The sequence below is a fragment of the Octopus sinensis genome, linkage group LG14 (assembly GCF_006345805.1).
Source record: "Octopus sinensis linkage group LG14, ASM634580v1, whole genome shotgun sequence".
In the NCBI taxonomy this organism is placed as follows: domain Eukaryota; kingdom Metazoa; phylum Mollusca; class Cephalopoda; order Octopoda; family Octopodidae; genus Octopus; species Octopus sinensis.
Window position 1 is genome coordinate 37,483,765 of NC_043010.1, and position 15,326 is coordinate 37,499,090.

The 15,326-nt window shown below is 41.1% G+C and overlaps 1 protein-coding gene across 4 annotated transcripts in view; it reads right to left on the reverse strand.

Annotated features, from left to right (window-relative positions):
* Positions 1–15,326, reverse strand: part of LOC115219276 (nucleolar protein 14) — a 54,401-nt gene that overhangs the window by 5,366 nt on the left and 33,709 nt on the right. For all 4 annotated transcript variants that reach the window (XM_036508885.1, XM_029789438.2, XM_036508884.1 and 1 more), the window contains exon 20: positions 5,859–6,003. In XM_036508885.1, coding sequence (XP_036364778.1) covers positions 5,859–6,003 — 145 coding nt within the window. The remainder of the gene's footprint in view (positions 1–5,858; positions 6,004–15,326) is intronic.

The following is a 15,326-nucleotide window of genomic DNA, read 5'->3' on the forward strand; positions in this document are numbered from 1 at the left end:
GTTTGAGAACAAAAGACACCATTGGCATGACAATGACACTTGCAAACACACACGTGATGGGTTTCATTCAGTTTCCATCTACCAAGTCCACTTGCAAAGCTTTGGCTGGCCCAGGGCTTAGGTAGAAGACACTTGTCCAAGGTGCTGTGCACCGGAAACCATGTGGCTGGGAAACAAATCTTCTTATTTCTTTATTGCCCACAAAGGGCTGAATGTAGAAGGGACAAACAAAGGGATTAAGTTGATCACATTGACCCCAGTGCGTAACTGGTACTTAATATATCGACCTCGAAAGAATGAAAGGCAAAGACGACCTCGGCAGAATTTGAACTCAGAACATAAAGACAGACGAAATACAGCTAAGCATTCCGACTGGCCTGCTAACATTTCTGCCACCTCACCGCCTTCTTACCATACAACCATGTTTGCATCTATACATTGGATAATTCAACCCCAGGTCTTGTAAGTTAAGGAAAAGGACAGGATGGTCACAGTTGGAAGGCATATAATCATAGCTCTGTTTGATGGTAGTCTCTTGTAGTCCTGGTGGAATAGCTTTGATAATATATTTGATCAATCAAGGCTGACCTGGGGCTAAACAACGATGATGACAACAGACATTAATCAATGAGGGAACTCCTAAGTGGTTGCTTGACCTGTTAGAAACAGCAGTCAAACTGCCCTCAAATGATGTCCTACTACTTTAATTAGAAAGAACACTTTGGATAAGATGGTTCTAGCTATATGCAATTGTACCTCTGTGTCTGAAGAGAAAAACAAGATGGGATGGGCATCATTGGAACAGTTTTGATCAGAGCTGAAATGTGGCCTAAACAACAACGACGATAATAATTAAAAAAAATACTGAAGCAGAAATATTAATACCAGTAATAGAATACATTAGTAACTTAGTTTAATTTCTTAGCTACATGTACGTGTATGTATGTGTGTGTGTGTGTATGTGAGAGAGAGAGACTGTATGTGCATGAGTAAGCCTCTGTAATTGCATGTTTGTGTGTGTGTATGTATGTATGTATATGTTTGTGTGTGGTTCACATTTGAAAATCAATATAAAGATGAGAGAGTTGAAAGAGGGATCAGAGGAAGAGGGAGAGATCCCTAAAGGAGACAGCAATTTGGTAGTGCATGTGTGTGTGTGTGTCTGTTAGATGAGAGAGAAAGAGGGAAAGGGGGAGAGGAGAGGAGAGAAAAGGGAGGGAGGGAGGTTTTGTCTGCATAACTGTATAAGGATGATGCCAAATTAATCAAATGCAGATTCTAAAATCAGATCTTTTAGAAGTACATTACCACCTCCCTCAGCATCTACTCAAACCACCACCACCACAACAACAACAACAACAACAATGCCGCTGCCGCCACCACCAACTACCATCACTGCTGCCAACACAACCACATCAAACAACATCTTCACCATCGCCACCACCACCACCACCTTCCTAGGCATCCACTCACACCACCTACCTATCTGCCCACCCGCCCACCCACCCACAACATACTGTTATCTGGTTGGCCAGTTTAGATGTCACTGTAACCTTCTTAATCAAAAACTGCTGGATGTGTGGCGAGGGGGACGGGGGGAGAGATGGTGATGGTGGCAGTGGTTGTGGTGCTAGTGTGGTCATAAGTGTGGTGTGGCCATGGTGGTGTTGATGTTAGTGCTGTAGTGGTCATGATTTGATGGTAGTGGTGGGGTGGATATGATAGTAGTGTGGTGTTGTGTAGTGCATTGTGAAAGTGAAGTGCGATAGTTGTTGTTGTTTTGCCCCAGGTCAGTCAGCCCAGGTCAAGCAGATCTAAGATTAAAAGACATTCCAGCTGTGACCATTCCATCACACTATATCATCAAATGTGAAAGGTGGTAACAGGAGGGGGGATTTGACTGCTATTTCCTGCAGGCCTAGTGAACGAGTAGAGGCAGTAATTGTTCATTTGTGAGGTGGTGGTGGTGCTGTGAAGGGGTAGAGATGATCGAGTGTTGGGGTGGTAGTGTGAAAAATTTGTAGTAACAGCACTGTGGAGTGGTGGCAGTGTGGAGTGGTTGTTAAGTGGTAGTAAAACAGTATGGAGCACTAGTAATGTGAAGTGGAATGGCAGGAGAGGGGTATGATTGTGTTAAATGGAGCAGTGGTAGAGGTGGTGAAGCCTGGTGGTAGTGATTGTGGTGGCGGTTATGGTTATGGTGTTGGCTGTAGTGGTAGTGGTGATGGTAGAAGTTGTGGTGGTGGTTTGGTAGCAGTGGTTATAGTAGTTTGGTAGTGGCAGTTGTGGTGGTGGTGGTGGTTTGGTAGTTGAAGTGGTTTGGTGGTGGTGGTTTTGTTTGTGATAGTTTGGTAGCAACGGTTGTGGTAGTGGTGGTGGTTTGGTAGCAGTGGTCGTAGTGGTGGGTGGTGGTTTGGTAGCGGTGGTTGTGGTTGCAGGTGTAATTTGGGTGGGTAGGTAGGGTCAGCAGGTCAGTTCTGATGCAGGAGATATCTGTGCTCAAAGATGTTCCAGCTGTGACCACCATACCTTTTATCTAGGACTGACTTCTCCAGAGTATCCTTGCATTTCTTTTAAGATAATAAAAGTGTTTATGAGGGAGAGATTTGGCTGTTCTTTTTAGTGATCATGGCTTGTGTTTGTTGCGTCATTGGCACAGTGTGATGAAAGTGTGGTGAGGAGGAGGTGGTGGTGGTGGTGTAGCAGAGAGGAAATCAGGGGTGTGTGGGAATGGTGCTTTTAACTGAGGAGTGGGTAGAAAGAGAAATGAAAAAGGAAGGGGTAAGAGGCGGGAGAAGTAGAGAGACACACACACAGAGGGGGATTGAGTAACGAGACAAGGAAGGGGACAGGAGGGAGAAAGAAAAGGATGAGAAGGATAGGAAGAGTAAATTAAGAGAGACAGAGAGAGAGAGAAAGAGATAGTGAGAGAGCTAGGGGGGGGATGAAGAGAAAGAGGGTTTCTGACAGGCTGACATGATTGAAATTACACAGAATGAAGAATGAAGTTTCCAGTGGTACCTTAGCAATCCAATGAATTGTGGGAAGGAGAAATCTTTTTGCCTCCAACAAACAAACTGTATGCATACGGGGAGGGGGGGTTGAAAAGTTCCTGGCTTTGGGTAAAAGAAAATACAGGAGGATCAGTTAATTATGATTTTATTCAGCATATTTCCCTCTCAGATTCATACACTTACTGCAGTGGTCCTTCAGTTTTTCTAAGCCCTGTAAAAGACCTCAGAAAGTTGGGCTTCCAAGCAGGCTTTTTACGATACCCTTAAAAGCCAGGAACTTTTCATCACCCTCTCATTTATACATATGTGTGTATGTGTGTATACACACACACACACACACACACACACACACATTGTGGTCAACTTTGCCTTTCATCCTTTCGGGGTCGATAAATAAATAAAGTACCAGTTACGCACTGGGGTCGATGTAATCGACTTAATCCCTTTGTCTGTCTTTGTTTGTCTCCTCTATGTTTAACCCCTTGTGGGCAATAAAGAAATATATATATATACACACACACACAAGTTCCTGGCTTTTGGTCAAAGAAAACGCAGGAGGATCAGTTAAACCTTTAGCATTCAAAGTGACCATATCCACTCCAAATATTCTACTTGTTTTCTGTTCAAACTGACCAGATCAAGCCTGTCACACTTACCAGACAATTTTGTTCTAAAAATAGACATTCACATCATCGAAATTTCAAAGCTGCGAGAAAATGCAGTATTGATTCAAAACTATGTGAAGATATATGCAATACAATCAACACAGAAATTCAAATGTTAAACGGCCAATTATGATTTTATTCAACATATTCTCCTCTCAGGTTCACACACTTACTGCGGTCCTTCAGTTTTTTTTAGTCCTGTAAAAGAACTCTCGGAAGTTTGGGCCTTTAACCAGGCCTTTCATGATACCCTTAAAGCCAGAAACTTTTCAGTACCCCTACATACAAACACAAACTCACACTTTCTCTCTCACTCACTCAACACATGCACACACACACATACAAACACCATGTAGTGAGCTGGCAGAATTGCGAAAATGTCAGATCAAATGCCTTACTGCAGTATTTGTTTTAGCTCCTAGCACTTGGAGTTCGAATCCTGTTGAAGTCAAGTTTACATTTCATATTTTGTGTTCAATAAATAAAGAACTAGTGTCATTTCTTCCGACTCTTTCTTCTCTCTCTCTCTCTCTCTCTGGAAGAAACCAGTTGTGTTTGGTTTGATGTGGGAAGATTAAAATACCCAAGACATACCCTCACATCTATGACTCCAACAGAAATTGAAGGCTCAAGGAAGGAAGAAAGACGCATAAAAATAAAGCATCATTCATTTATTTTTCCATGCTAGTATGAGTTAGATGAGTACATATTACTGAGGCATTTGATTTACAGCTGGACCCCTTCCTGTTGCTAATATTTACCTGCTTTTCAAGTTAGAAGTTTTTCATTCTAATTATATCTTCAAAAGCACAGAACTAGACGACAATTTGCAGGCAGAGAATTGTCAACGAAGTTCATCTTTTGTATGTATTGGGTTGTCCGGAAAGTTTGTGCCGATTTTTAAAGGAAAGAAAAAGGTCAATAAATACTTGCCATTACATTTTTAATTAACCAAATATGAACCATTTTGTTACACAATGCATCTCCATCTTTCCTTTAACTTAAAAATACCCCCTTCCCAGAATTGAGGTGGTTTCATGGCAAAGAATTCATCAAGGTATCTTTTTACGTCATCCAATGAATTGAAATTTTTACCATTAAGACTATTCTACAGAGACCTGAATAAGTGGAAATCTGAAGGAGCAATATCTGGTGAATATGGAGGGTGGGGTAACACATCCCAGCCGAGCTGCAGCAATTTTTGTCTGGTTCCCAAAGCATCAAGTGCCGAAAATGAACTTTCTTTATCTTCCATTTTAAAGGGTTACAAAATTAACACAGGTTATAGGAACATAAATCTTCTTCCACGAAAAGATAGCTTAAACTGTGCTCTAAATGGAGGTGTAGTCAAATCCTATTTTATGGACTCAACTATGTTCTAAAATAAGTCGAAAGGTAAGCGACTATAAATCGGCATGAACTTTCTGGACAACCCAATAGCTCAATACACTTCCCATGCAAGGCACAAAAACCTGAACATCCGCACAGAAACACACATATTGTCACACACACACCATCTCTCCCTCTCTCTGATATATATACATGCATGCACGCACACACACACAAACAAACATACATATATACTCACAAACAAATCTTTGTACAATTCCAGTCTTACCAAACTTACTCGTGGGTATTCATCAGCCCAAGGTGCCACACAGTGGATGAGGTGGAGTGGGGTGAGCTGCACACTTGAGGAGCAAACTTCTTAACCATCTAATCACACCTATTATATATATATGTGTGTGTGTGTGTGTGTCTGTGTTTGTTCCCTGCCACCACTTGACAGTGTTGGTTTGTTTCTGTCCCCATGATGTATCAGTTCGGCAAAAGGGAATTGATAAAACAAGCACCAGGCCTCAAAAAAATTAGTACTGGGGATGATTCGTTCAAATGAAAAAAGTGTTCAAGGCAGTGCCCCAGCATGGTCAGTCTGATGACTGATAAAAGATACACCAGGTTGAGTTTTGACTGCGGCCATGCTGGAGTACCGCCTTATGTTCATTTATTTGAATTACAAAATGTTCAATCATTACTGAATTGCTTATTCTTTATTTTACATCTTTTATGAATAAATCGTGAGAAAAATTGCAATTAGAGCCATTTTATGTACCTGTGGAAAAAAGGAGAGAGAGAGAGAGAGAGAAAAGAAATGAAGAAAGAAAGAAAAAGGAGTTACCTGAATTACTGGTGGATATTTATCTGTAGGAAGCTTATTGAGCTGAGTGGTAATTGGTTGGAAAATTGCAGCAAAACTTGGAAGACTAGAATACAATGTACAGAACTCCTGGAGCAAACCCACTGCAACATGTATGGCACTCAACCTGAATAAAATGATACATACACATATAAATGCATACATACATAACACATACATATATACATATAAATACATGTGTGTGTGTGTGCTTCTAATTTTTTTTTCTTTTTTTAAAGTAAAACAATGAAAGTTATAAGAAATAATACAAATTGATATTTTGTACGTTTACTTTGTATTTTGTGGAGGCACATGGCCTAGTGGTTAGAGCAACAGACTTGTGGTCGAGGGATCGCAGGTTCGAATCTCAGACCGGGCAATGTGTGTGTTTATGAGCAAAACACCTAAGCTCCATGCGGTTCCGGCAGAAGGTAATGGCGAACTTTTGCTGACTCTTTCGCCACAACTTTCTCTCACTCTTTCCTCCTACATCTTGCAGCTCACCTGCGATGGACCGGCACCCTGTCCAGGTGGGGAACCTATACGCCAAGGAAACCAGCCCTTATGAGCCAGGCATGGCTCAAGAAGGAACAAACAACCTTGTATTTCAATATTTCGGAGTTAAGAACCCTTCTTCAGGAAATTTTCAGAGAAATGTTGTTGTGAAGAAGGGATCTTAACCCCGAAATATTGAAATCCAAGGTAAAAATATAAACCATTGATTTGTATTATTTTTTGTAACAATGTTTCATGCTAACAGGTGTGGCTGGTGTGGTACAAAGCTTGCTTCTCAACCACATGGTTCTAGGTTCAGTTCCATTACGTGGCACTTTAGGCAAATACCTTTTATTAGAGCCTCAGGCCAACCAAAAGCTTGTGAGTAGATTTGGTAGAGAGAAACTGAAAGAAGCCTGTCATATATATATATATATATATATATATATATATATATATATATATATATATATATATATATATATATATATACACACATATGTATATATCTATATGTAAGTGTTTTTGTGTCTGTTTGTCCCTCTCGATTACTGCTTGATAACTGGTGTTGGTGTGTTTACATCACCATAAATGAGGAGTTCAGCAAAAGAGACCAATAGAATAAGAACTAGGCTTTAAAAGAATAATTTCTGGGGTTGATTTGTTCAACTAAAAAAAAAAAAACCTATCAAGACGGTGCTCCAGCATGACCACAGTCAAATGGCTGAAACAAGTAAAAGAATAAAAAAATACTCTAATATGTATGTGTGTGCACACACACAAACATATATACATGTACAAAAGAGGCTTCTTTCAGTTTCCGTGTAAATCAAACACAAATTTTTAAGCCAGGTTAACAATGCAGTTGCTGGAATACATCAGGGTTTATCATAATTTATTTTTAAATATTTCAACCCTAAAAAATCCTTAACTAGAAATACAGTAAAAATAAATATGACCATCAGGGCAGAAATGAACAGGTTTGAACTCAATGAACTGGCTCCTGGAAAATTCAAATCCACTCCAAAGAGTCCGCCTAAGGTACCACACAGTGGGGTTAAACCTGAAACATGATGCTGTGAAACATAGCCATATCTGTGCCTGTTGGGCAAATGTCTCCAACTCTAGCCTTGGGGGACAACAAAAGCCTATTGAGCGAATTTCAGAGACAGAAACTGAAAAAAGTCATCATGTGTATATCTAGCCACTACACATTCTTTATTTTCTCTCCTTCTTTCTTTCCGTGTTCCTTCCTGTGGAAGAGCGTAGGCTCGAAATGTTAAAGACTTTTTCATTTCCCAAGTGTTATACTAATACATCTGTTTGTTGTCTACACCACCTGTCTTTGTCTTTTGTTTTTTTTTGTGAATTCTCCCAATATATATATACACACACACACACATGCATGATGGCTTTTTTTGCCTGAAGGATGCACAATGTAATAGCACATCTTTGATGCAGGTCTGATGAAGTGCCTCTCCAATGTCTAAAATTTGAACTCAGAACGTAAAGACAGATGAAATATCGCTAAGTATTTTGCCCAGCGTGCTAACGTTTCTGCCAGCTTGCCGCCTTTAAGCTTCTTTCAGTTTCTGTCTACTGACAAGGCTTTGGGCAGTCCAAGGCTATAGTAGCCAACACACACCCAAGGTGCCACATAGCAATGGAGTAGGACTGAACCTGGAACCACATGGTTTAAAAGTAAGCTTTCTTAGCCACACAGCCATGACACATATAACTTGTCTTGATAGTGCATGATATCTGAGAACAGGCATCAAGCAATGATCCTCTTTTATAATCCTCCATGAAAAAGATGAGGGTTGGTGACAGGTAGAGCATTCAGCCATAGAAAATCTACCTTAATGAATTATGCCTGATTCTTACAAGCATGGAAAAAATAGAAGCTAAAACAACAATGTTGATGCACACACACACACACACACACATTTACATATACACACAAACATATGGAATTAAAAGCTCCTTCCACATACACACACATACATTTTCACACATAGATATACATGCACCATATGTTCACATACACTACACCCAACCTCTGTGTGTGTGTGTGAATGTGTGTGTGTGTGTGTATGTATATATATATATATATATATATATATATATGACAAATATATTGTGACAGGCTCACTCAAAATTAAGATGTCAGTCAAAGACACAGAATCACTGTTACCACCCCTACCGCCATCACTGCTATCTCCCCCACCCCCATTCCATCGTCAACAACAAATTCTCCAGCTCCACTTTCCCCACCACACACACACCAGCCCACCGACCAACCGACCGACTGACTGACTGACAGACAGACAGACAGAGACAAAAGCCAGCAAGCCAGTGTTATGATATCAGGAGAGAATACATTATAATATAGCTCGAGTGTTTTTAGACTCACTATTGATTTTTTAATTGGACTTATTCACAGTTCCTTCAGATAATAGTTGTTGCCATGGTAATTGGAAAATATAAAATAAAAGGGGGGAGAGCGGGTAGGATAGGGTAGGGTGGAGTGTGTAGTTTTGATGTTAGTACTGTTGTGTAGTATAGAACAGTGTGGCACTGGTGCAATTCTGTGTGACATAGAATGGTGTGTTTATGGTACTGCACAACAAAATGTGGTATGGAGTGGTGTTTGCCATTGTATGGTCTAGTGTATTTATTACTGTGTATTACTGGAGCCATACTATTTGATGTCTGGAGTGGTGGTATGCTGTATAGAGCAGTGCGGTGTGGTGTGTGTTGTAAATGTGGAATGGAGTGTTGTGGTATGGCACCCAAAAATGGAGTGGTGTTTGCTGTTATCTGGAGTGGTACCATGCAGTATATAATGTTGTGTTGTAATCAAGTTATGCGGCAACGGAGCGTTGAAGCATGGTGCTGATTAGTGAAGTGTAGTACAGTATGCAGTGGTGTATGCTATTATCTGGAGTGGTACCATGCAGTATATAAATGGCATGTTGCAGTGCAACAGAGTATTGTGTCATGGTACTGTTTAGTTAAGTGTAGTACTGTATGGAGTGGTATTTACTGTTATCTAGAGTGGTACCATACATTATATAAATAGTATGCTGTAGTGCAGTAGTGGAGTGACAGTGTTGAGGCATGGTGGTGTTTACTATTATCTGGTGTAGTATACTACAATATAATATGGAGCAGTGTGGCTTGTTACCTGGTGTGGAAGAGAATAGTGCAATTGTCTGGTGTAGTGTATCACCACAGTATATGGCACAGTAGTATTTATAGTCTGATGTGGTGCAATATAGTAATGTGACAACATAGAGACACCCTTGTTATAGTAGTACAATACAGTGTTGTACTACATAGTACTATGCAATACAATAGTGTATACAGTACAGCATATACAAAGGGGTATGGCCTAGTGGACAAGGTGTTGCACTGATGATCGCTAGATCACAGTTTTGATAATATAGTGAGGTACACTATACTATTAGTATTATTGAAGTGTAGTGCTGTATAGAGTGATGTTTGCTGTTATCTGGTCTAGTGTATAACATGGAACAGTGAGGCTTGTTGTCTGGTGTGATACAGTATTGTATGGATAAAGTGCAGTTTTGTATAGACTGGTACGGAGTGGCATTTGCTGTCGTCTGGTATAATGTCTTACAGTACAGTATGCTTTGTGGTATTTCGCCCGCCGTTGCATTCTGAGTTCAAATCCCACCGAGGTCGACTTTGCCTTTTATCCTTTCGGGGTCGATTAAACAAGTACCAGTTATGCACTGGGGTCGATATAATTGACTTAATCCGTTTGTCTGTCCTTGTTTGTTCCCTCTGTGTGTAGCCCCTTGTTGGGAGTAAAGAAATAGGTATATATTGTCTGATGTAGTATAGTGTAGTGCAATAACAAAGTGTAGCACAGCATGGCATAGAATTGTACTGTAGTATAAGGTGGCATGGAATCGTATACTATGGTATATGACTCCATGCCATGCTATACCACACTTCGTTGGGGCAAAGAGTGGTACTGTAGTACAAGGTGGCATGGAGTCATATACTATAGTATATGACTCCATGCCATGCTATGCCACACTTCGTTAGGGTATAGTGTGGTACTGAAGGTGGCATGGGGTCATATACCATAATATATGACTCCATGCCACCTTGTACTACAGTACCACTCTTTGCCCCAACGAAGTGTGGTATAGCATGGCATGGAGTCATATACCATAGTATACGATTCCATGCCACCTTATACTACAGTACCACTCTATGCCATGCTGTGCTACACGTCGTTATTGCACTACACTATACTACACCAGACAATGTATACCACTGCTCCATACTGTACAGTAAGACATTATACCAGACAACAGCAAATGCCACTCCATACCAGTCTATACAAAACTGCACTTTATCCACACACTACTGTATCACACCAGACAACAAGCCTTACTGTTCCAGGTTATACCATAGTACCACTTATGCCATGGTATGCTACACTTTGTTATTGCACTACACTATACTACATCAGACAATATATACCATTGTTCCATACTGTACAGTAAAACACTATAACTGCCAACAGTAAATGCCACTCCATACCAGTCTATACAAAACTGCAGCATAGAGTGGTTCAGTGTGGTATGATATCTGCCATAGTGTTGTAGCATAGGGTGGTATGGAGAGGCATGATACTGTACAGAGCAGTATGGTGTAAGAGAGTATGGTTTGGTGTGGTACTACAGCATGGTATACAGTGGTACAGTACTTTGTTTCTTGATATTAGGTATTTTATAGCAGTGTATTGCACTATATTGCATTGTTTTTCATAGAAAAAAGTGGAGGGAAAGTTGGTAAAAGAATTAAAAGTGGCAGACACTGCCATATTTCATACTATTAAGATGGTCTCCAACTGTTTTTTTATTAACTCTTTGGTATTTGATCTCTAACTGTGGAGGTAACTTGTGGGAGAGGTAGACCCAGGAAGACATGGGATGAGGTGGTGAAGCATGATCTTGGAATGTTGGGTCTCACGGAAGTGATGAGAAATGATCAAGACCATTGGCAATTTTCTGTGCTTGAGAAGACTCCTCAAGCCAAGTGAAAGCGTAGCTGTGGCCAGTGCCCATGACACATAAAAGGCACCTGTGCTGGTGACACATAAAAGGCGCCTGTGCTGGTGACACATAAAAGGCACCTGTGCAGGTGACACATAAAAGGCACCTCTGCTGGTGGCACATAAAAGGCACCCATGCTGGTCACACATAAAAGGCACCCATGCTGGTCACACATAAAAGGCATCCGTGCTGGTCACACATAAAATGCACCCGTGCTGGTGACATGTGAAAGGTATCCATGTCGGTGACATGTAAAAGGCACCCACTACACTGTTGGAGTGATTGGTGTTAGGAAGGGTATCCAGCTGTAGAAACCACACCAAATCAGACTGGAACCTGGCTTACCAGTTTCAGTCAAACCATCTAACCAATGCCAGCATGGAAAACAGACACTAAATGTTGATACCTGGCCTCTCACACCTACCCTACAATGTCATTGTAGAAATTAAACGATCATATCATCGGAATCTCAAAGCTACAAGGTAATGCACGAGACAGAGTAATCTGAATGCCAAAGGGTTAGACTTATCCAACTCTATAACAAAGAAAGAAGTACTGTGATCCCTTCCCATATCACCGTTCACCTGTCGTGGTTTATTAATGCCAATTCCTCCATGGTGTTGGTTTGCATTTATAACAAAATAAATATATACAATTACAAAGTAATAAAAATATATACAGTAAAGTACTGTATCTACTTTGTGGATTTTCACCTATCGCAGGGGGTTTTTGGAACGTAACACCTGCGATAGTCAAGGGATTACTGTATACGGATACAAAATCTATTTCATTTTCTGATTTATAAAGATGAAGACCCCCCACAAAAAAAAAATTTCACTATATTTTTGTGGGGTAGGGGAGCAAGGGTTGTCTTGATGGTATTTGGAAATTTCAGAAAGTTCGGTGACAGGGTGCATTGTTGTTGTGAAGAATCTAATTCTTCATGCTCCACAGATCCAGTCGCATTCGCTAGCTCTCAATGCACATACAGCCAAGTGCTGCCATCTGTTGGTGTGCTACAAAACTAGCACAGGAACTTTTTGATATCACTTCGTAGTATAACACCGCACAGTATAGTGCAGTGAAGGCACATGGCTCAGTGGTTAGAGCGTAGAGCTTATGATCGCGAGGTTGTGAGTTTGACTCCTGGACCAGGCTGTGTGTTGTGTATTTGAGCAAGACACTTTACTTCACATTGCTCTGGTTAACTCAGCTGATGAAATGAGTTGTGACATCACTGGTGCCAAGCTGTATCGGCCCCTCTGTCTTTCTCTTGGATAACATTGGTGGTGTGGAGAGGGGAGGCTGGTATGCATGGGCAGCTGCTGGTCTTCCATAAACAATCTTGCCCTGACTTGTGCCTCGGAGGGTAACTTTCTAGGCGCAATCCCACGGTCATTCATGACCGAAGGGGGTCTCCTCCTGGTATTGTGCAATAGTATGTGATACAGTATACTATAGTATAATGAGGTGTTTCAATCAGTGGACTGAGGCGGCCATACTGGAGCATTACCTTGATGTTTTTACTCTATGAAATTGGCCCCAGAACTAATTTTTAAGTTTAGCACTTATTCTATTGCTCTCTTTTTGACAAAGTGCTAAGTTACAGGGACAGAAAACAAATCAATACTGGCTGTCAAATAGTGAGACACAAACACAAAGACATGCATGGATCCATACACACACACACACACATACACATAAATGTATGCGTGTGTGAGTGTGTGATTGTCATTATCATCATCACTACAACCACCACCATCACCATTGTTGTCGTTTCATCCACTTTTCCATGCTTGCATGGGTCACGCAGAATTCAGTGAGACAGATTTTCTATGGCCTGATTCCACTCCTTTTGTGAACCCTTGCCTATTTCCAAGTAAGGTAATATTTCCCCTTGGCTAGACAGGTTCTTTTCCTTTTGTCCACAAAAGATTGGAAATTAAAGACTGCTTGATTAACGGTGACATAAGCTTACAAGATAAGGAGACACAAATCCACACACAGATACATGTGTACCTAAGGAGAAATATTATCTCACTTGGGAACAGGTAAAGGTTGGCAACAAAAGGGGCAGCTGACCATAGAAAATCTGCTTCAACAAGCATTGAAAATGCAAACAGTAAAGCAATGATGATGATGATGATGACTTATCCAAAGTCTCCCTCCACATTCAAGGGAGATTTGGCTGCTATTACTAGCAATTTGACTGCATAGATGCTCCTTCATTGGAGAGACTTTTGAAACTGACACGGAGAAGGGTTCCATATCCAAAGCAATCAAACACAAGGAAATTAGTTCTGAGAAGCAGATAGAATCTTGTATGCAGAATACTGAAACAATACTTGAAGCAAGTTCTTTATAAAGGATAACTGGATGTACATAATCCAAAGGGGTTGATATAACCTTTGAATGAAGATAAGCTGTTGGATAAAGGCTCGTGGATTTGCAATATCTTCTTGCACATACGAGGGGCGTTCAATAAGTAATGCCTCTGACCCACTTGCAGTTGTTTGATCTAGCTGAAATTTTGCATGTGCAATTATTTATATCTCTATAGATTAAGTGGCAAATTACAGCTCTGAACTAAATGTGGTTTCTGATTTACAGGTGTTTGAACTGAGTCAAGTGTGAAATGGAGCCTGTTGAGTGTCGAGCAGTGATCCGGTTTTTGTATTTGAAAGGACACACACCACGAGAGACTTTTGATGAAATGAAAGTAACTTATGGTGATGATGCCTCATCATATGACCTTGTAAAACGCTGGCATCGTGAATTCAAACATGGTCGGAACTCTGTGGAAACAGCTCCCAGATCTGGTCGCCCCGCTTCTGCCATTGATAAAGCATCTGTCCGTCAAGTTGAGGCTGCCATTTTGGAAGATCAACGCATAACTATTCGCCAAATAGCCCATGAGGTCAAGATTAGTATCGGGTCTGTGGAAACTATCATTCATGACCATTTGCATATGCTAAAGGTGTCTGCCAGATGGATTCCCAGGTTGCTCACACCTTTCCAGAAGTAAGAATGCGTCGAGTGCTTGAGGATGAATTTGGAGATGTGTCAAGAAGATGAGTCAAATTTTTTCAAAAGACAGATTACACAGGATGAAACCTGGGTCCATCACTATGATCCAGAGACCAAAGCCCAGTCAATGCAGCGGAAGCACCGTGACTCACCTCCTCCAAAGAAGGCAAGGGTGCTGCCCTCTGCTGGCAAGCTCATGCTCACAGTCTTCTGGGACCAGGACGGAGTAGTGATGACAGATTTCCTGGCAAAGGGTACCACAATTACAGGAGCCTATTATGCTTCACTTTTGAGGAAATTAAGAGAAGCTATCAAAATCAAGAAGCGGGGCAAGATCAGCAAAGGCATCCTCCTCCTGCAGGACAACGCTCCGGTCCACAACTTGCGTGTCGACAGATCAGAAGCACAGGCGTGCGGCTATGAACTCGTCCCCCATCCCCCTACTCTCCTGACCTTGCACCCTCTGATTTTCACCTCTTACCAGCCATGAAGTTGTTTTTGAAAGGAAAGCATTTCCCAGATGATGCAGCCTTGATTTCTGAAGTCACGTCGTGGTTGGAGAACCAAGCTGGGGTCTTCTACAAAAACGGTCTCCAGAGCTGCATCAAACAATGGGAGAAATGCGTAACTCTGGGTGGTTCCTATATAGAAAAAGATTAATAACTGTGCCAAGTTTCGTTGCTCTACTGCTATGGGAAGTGGGTCAGGGGCATTACTTATTGAACGCCCCTCGTATCTTAGGGCATTAATCCTTTCAGATGAGATACATAGAGCAGAAAAGGTGGAAGAATGCTGCTGTTTTTGGAGATAATGAAGACAAGAGGGAGCTTCT